Source organism: Danio rerio, chromosome 4 (genome assembly GCF_052040795.2).
Source record: "Danio rerio strain M-AB ecotype USA chromosome 4, GRCz13ab, whole genome shotgun sequence".
In the NCBI taxonomy this organism is placed as follows: domain Eukaryota; kingdom Metazoa; phylum Chordata; class Actinopteri; order Cypriniformes; family Danionidae; genus Danio; species Danio rerio.
The window spans coordinates 71,364,001-71,370,000 of NC_141024.2; the positions used below are offsets into that span (position 1 = coordinate 71,364,001).

The 6,000-nt window shown below is 40.4% G+C and overlaps 2 protein-coding genes across 10 annotated transcripts in view; one reads left to right on the forward strand and one right to left on the reverse strand.

Annotated features, from left to right (window-relative positions):
- The window catches only part of si:cabz01054394.5, a 263,846-nt gene that overhangs the window by 187,745 nt on the left and 70,101 nt on the right, over positions 1–6,000 (forward strand). The gene's annotated exons all lie outside the window — the stretch shown is intronic.
- Positions 1–6,000, reverse strand: part of zgc:175107 — a 91,966-nt gene that overhangs the window by 9,943 nt on the left and 76,023 nt on the right. For 7 of the 9 annotated variants that reach the window (XM_088649864.1, XM_087247595.2, XM_087247598.2 and 4 more), the window contains 1 exon segment: positions 4,506–4,635. The exons of 1 other annotated variant lie outside the window; for it this stretch is intronic. In XM_088649864.1, coding sequence (XP_088505990.1) covers positions 4,506–4,635 — 130 coding nt within the window. 9 annotated transcript variants of the gene reach the window in all.

A 6,000-nucleotide genomic window follows, 5' to 3' on the forward strand; every position in this document is an offset into this window, starting at 1 on the left:
GCAGTTGGAAACTTCTGCAAACTACATACTACAAAGAATACTCCATCTGCGTTTGTTAAAGGAAGGATCAGTAAAGAGTAACTTACTGATGGACGTCAGGATGGGTTTCTTCCTCCATTTCTCAAGTGTAAGTACGTGCGATTAAAGTTGTTGCCTCGTTGACTCTAGCTTGCAAATGTGTTTAGTTGTGATTTGTTACTTGTAACCGCGTGTACTGTATCAGGTTAACTGGCTATATTCTCTTATCGCGTGCAAAGTCACGTTAAAAACGCGACGCGTGCTGCTTTGTTTACGGAGCTCCGTGGACGAGGGTAGTGCGTGTGTGTTTTTGTGTGTGTGTGCGTGTGCCCGCAAGGACGAGGGCAATGTGTGTGTGTGTGTGTGTCTGTGTCTGTGAAAAGAGCAGAGTGAAACAAGCTATGTGATCTCCTCGACAGTTTTTGGAGTTTTTGCTCAATAAAATAGTCGTCTGTATTTTCAAGTCCATCGTCTATATTTACATTGACCCACTGGCAGCTAAAATCCACGCCTACACTATCGAGCGTGTATGAACTGTGATTACTTTTATATTGCTGATTAGCTGTTTGGCATTTCACTCTCTGACTGAAGGCAGTCGACCAATCGCAACAGACTGTCATTGGTCCAATCAGCGCAGATTAGCTTCGCGCTAAGGAGGGGTTTGGGAACAAATGAATCACTGGACGATTCATACGGGAGTCGCTGGGATAATTAGGTAAAAATAAATGCAGATTATTAGACCATGAAAGTGTTTTTTGACCTTGCATGCATATTAGACTGTTGTTGGAGACCCTTACAACCAAGATATGACCCTATTTCATGTATAATATGGGCTCTTTAATATGTCCTAATCACTCAGACAGTTATTAAGTAAAAGAAATCAGGTTTTACTTTGTTTACTTTCACCAATTGTAGGCTTGGACAGTAATATGTTATACCGCGGGATCTAAAAATAGCAACGGTTTCAGTTTCAATACCATTATACCTAGGGTTGCGCCGATAGACGATGTCATCGTCTATCGCCAATGGCTGATAGATAACACGATACCGAGCCGGCATCGCCGATCCTCCGCCCCCGCCGTAAACCCGCTTGCGAAAAATACACACTTGGCCCCGTTTACACTAATACGTCTTAGTATTAAAATGCCATTTTTGAACGAAAATTATCCACATCCACGCCGTGTTTTACCAAGCATTTCTGAACAGCCCTCCGTCCGCTGAAAACGCACATCACGTGACCACACACACACACATACACTGTCATGCGCTCGTAGCTCCAGAGAGCACCGCACGTCGGACAGTTTATTAAGGATGTACCGCTGGATGGCGTCTCACTATTGGTGTTAAACGTGATTTTTAATTCATCTTGTCTCCATCTGACGACTTTTTGGCCTTGTGAATCTATCACGTAACGTGTCACAGCGTCAGTAAACTGCATAACCGTACGTTCACACCGAAAGCGGCGAGAGCGTCCAAGGTCGCTCTGGCCGCCCTGGCGACAACGCTCTCTGCCTTCAGCTCCTGCGGCGAGAGCGTCAAAACTCGCTACATTAATCTACATTAATCTACATTATCCCGCTTTTTTAAGATAAATATATAACATTAATGAACATCAGTAACTCGCCAGTAACTTATTTAAAGTATGTTCCTGTAGGAAAAAATTGTAAATAATTGTAAATCCGGCGACCGCAATAATCAAACCCTTGGGAACAACTGTGGTCGGAACCAAAGTTCACAGGTCTGTGTTCTCTGAACTGCTATCAAGCGGTGGACGTCTTCATTCTGATTGCTTGCCGCCGAGCCGCGTCATAGCTCATTACCATAAAGTTGACTTCATTTCAACTCTCCTCGACGCTCACGCCGGCGAAGACGCGCCGCGCTGCTCCTCGCCGCTTATCGTCGCCTATCGCCGCCGGCTCTCATTGAAAATTAATGACTTCCGGCTACTTTGACGCTCTCGCCGCTTTCGGTGTGAACGTACGGTAAGTCTTTCACATTCACACTTGTGCTTAGTAATTTTAGCGAAAACCGCAGATACTGTTGATTGTGCACCTTTTATACTGACCAACCTCCCACGGACTTATTGTGTTTTACTTATCTTTATTTGTTTATGGGTAAAACAGAAAGCATGCGGGTCAAGTAGTTGAAACGGTAGGCTACAAATAACTAATTTATTATGAGTTCATTAATTATTCATAAAAAAATGAATTCACCTCTGCCTATGATGATGATGCCATCGTCCATCACGATGTTTCACATTAGACATCGTACGATGCCAAATTGGTCGACATCGCCCAACCCTAATTAAAAAACAATGTACTTATATAGGAGACACGTATTAAATATTACTTATTTAATGCCTACATATGTGTATGCGTGATTGTCATCACGGGACAGTGTGGAGGAGAGAGAGAGAGGTGAGGTAAGATGGCGAGTCACGCAGCAAGTGATCTGGGGCCTCATGTATCAACGCTTTGTACGCACAAAAACTTTGCGTACGCCAGGTTTCACGCTCAGAATCGCTCACGTTTGGATTTACTAACGATGAACTGAACGTGGGAATGTGCACAGCTCCACGCCAGCTTCATGGCTGGCGTACGCACATTTTTTGTGCGTGTCTGTTTTACTTCCATTGGCGACTCCTAGAGGCAGTTGTGTTAAATTGCTCTCTACAAAGTGTCTGAGCCGTGCAATGGCAGCTGTATGAGACGGGTTCATCTAGTAGGTATATAAGGTTTCCGTACCATACAGTTGACCAGCCAAACATTAAAGCTCAATTTGTAGCGGTCGCCTGTTTTCCCTTTGTGCGATCTACCGCACGCACATTGCTATAAAGGCACCGTCTGTAGATGAATTTGCATACGTGAATCAGAAACATTTCCATTTAATAAATGTGCAAATAAAATATGATGCACAGACCTATTAATGATTTCTACTTGTCTTTCTCGTAATAAATAGTTGGCAAAATCTGATATGTAGCGGGGGAAAAAAAGAAGTTCATCAGACGCTGGATTCGAACCGAGTTCATGCTTTAACATGTCAGAACATGTTGACCTGCGTTTTACGAGCTGCGCCACTGAGACTGTTGAGGGCAATTACAACATTTTACACCTATAAATCCCACTATTTCTCTTTTAACTCCACAGTGCGATGTTCAGACTTAACTATGTTAACTTCGTCAGCTAAACTCTCCCACTCTATTTTTTTCTTTTGTTGTTAATTCCGGAGGACAAACTTGCAAATAACACCGCTTTTCTCCGGTCTACCTCCGAAAGCAGCACCTCCAATTCACGATCTGTTCAAAGTTTCTCTTTTCGCTTGCTTTTGCCGTTGCTTTTTCGTTGGGTTTTGCCATAAGTAGATTATAAATTAGCATATTCATACGGGGGAGGAGGCAGGGAGGGGTTTTGCACTCGTGCATGTTGCGCTCAGTTTCACGTTCATTCAGATGTACAAAAGAATATGCGTGAGATTCGGCGTACGCAGTGTTTCATACATCTGAATTTTTTTCTGCGTACTCACATTTACAACTTTGTGCGTACGCAATGTTTTAGTATGATTTCAACGCAAGTCTTCGTACATGAGGCCCCAGGTCTCGAAAAAGAACACAACCTCTGCAATTTGGCAGTATTTTGACCGAACGAAAAGGAAGACGTTGTAAGTACGAACTAGCGGTTTGCATTCCAGCGGGACCCGACCAGATTTCTTGCGGTGCGGGAATAAATGTCTGAATAAAGCGCGGGAGCGGTCGGTAACTCTGGTGTAATTTGAACAGGCGGTCTAACAATATGCGCGGATCCGCGTGTCTGCTGTTTGTGTATGTGTGTGTGTGAATGAGAGAGAGTGAGATGTGTGTCGCTTGTTTGGTGCTGTCTATGAGTGTGTGTGTGTGTGAATATGAGAGAGAGCGTGGTGCTGTGTGTCTATGTATGTTTATACAGACAACGCGCAGATCTCTAAAACGAACAAGACAATTTGCAGATTGTGCAACAAACAGGTGACCGCGAAGCTAAGGTCGCCTATACGGTATTCAGTTTCTAATTGGTTTAGGCAAAAGCCAACAGTTTGGTGATGCTGTCTGAGCCTTACATCAAATATTTTTTCATTATGCAGGGTAATACCGTATACCGAGGTAATATAGGGAGGAGGTTTGACGGTATTAAAATTTAGATACCGCCCAAGCCTAACTGATTGTATTAAATAAGTCACAAAACCATTGTGGGCCGGTTTTCAATGGCAATACTCCACCATTCAGACCAAAAGTAGGCCTCTAAAATCATTCTGCTTAGGGGCCCGAAATGTACGAGGCCGGCCCTGGTCGTGACAATGAAGATAATAGTTTAACTATCATAATCATGGTGCTAAGCAAAATGCTACGTGTTTATATCACATAAAGAAATAAGATATCAATGTACATCTCTGTCAGGATTGGCTAGCCAAGCAGAAAAACAATCAATGTTAAAAACAGCAGCTTTTACAACACCAACCTGTTTGTTTGTCACGATCTTCATGTTTGACCGTGAATGTGTGTTCAATCTTCAGGTCTTCACTCTCCTCTTTAATAAACGCCATCTTTATAACCGTGTGGAGATCAGTCGCTTCAGCAGGAGTTTTCCTCTGTGATGTGAACACAATGGCGTGTTAAATATACACATAATTACCTGAATGATAAATCCAGGTTACATCTCTAAATGCGTCTCACTACACATTAAAAACACTCCAAAATGTGGTCAGTTTAAAGCTTTATCATTCGATAAATATTGAAGAAACTACTTCTACATAGACTGCATATTTAGTCGTGACTTGGCCCACGCGGAATATGCGCACGCAGATGTTTAGCCCATCATTAATTCTGTTTATTTACGTGAGTAAATGTGTGTAAATCTATATTTATTCAGTTTTTTTTTATTAATTTTAGTAATATTATTGACTAATGTGAAAATGTTCATCTGATTTATGTACAATGCAGTTGTGCAGTAATATTTTCTGTCTTTTAGTAGAGATATTATATGAGAGACTTGCTTTGTTTACCAAATAAAGTGAATGTAATTAGATTTGCATTTTAAACATTAAAGAAAAGTTAAAAACCTTTTTTTTTTTTTTTTTTTACATATTAATGTTTTAGTTATGAAACTCCCAAAATAATTCCGCAGAAATCCGCAAATTTTTACAAAATTCTTCGCAGAAATAGCAAAGAACGTCTGCAGATTCCGTCTGGCCCATGACTTATAACAAAATGATTTGAGGTTTAGTCAATATATACATTTTTCATTAAACTATTCAACAATTTATATACATTTTGGTCAAACGTATTCGATTGGTACTCTAAAGCGTATGTCAAATCTTTACCACCTGATGCAGAACTTTCTATTTTTGGATATTCACAACACATTTCTCATCTCCCACATGGCCTCCAGCAGTCTTTGTCTTTAGGTATGATTGTGGCCAAAAGGCTTTTGCTTCGACATTGGAAGTCATCTTCACCTCCTACATTTCAAATGTGGATTGCAGACATGACTTCGGTAATACAGATTGAAAGACTGAGATTTTTGAGGACTCATTCAATTGAAAAATTTTTCAGTGTTTGGGGTTTATTTCTAAACTATCTAGATGAGCAAACCAGCCACTCAACCTCTGAAGATACTTCAGAGACTTAATTTACATATTTAATTATTGAATTTTACTACTTTATTCTATTTTCTGTTGTCACTTGCTAAACTGTGATGCCATTGTTATTTGTTTATTGACTCATTGTACGGGATTTGTCCGAGACAGTGCCTAGTGTTGTGTGTGTTTGTGTATGTGTGTATATATATGTGTGTGTGTCTTTGTGGTTGTTCTTGAAAAATCCAATAAAATACAATTATTAAAAAAAAAAAAAAAATATTCAACAATTTTTGCTACGAATATTTGCAAAAAAAAAAAAATATTTCTAACCTACAAAAACAAACAATTATTATAATCTATCCGTCTTTCATTTCA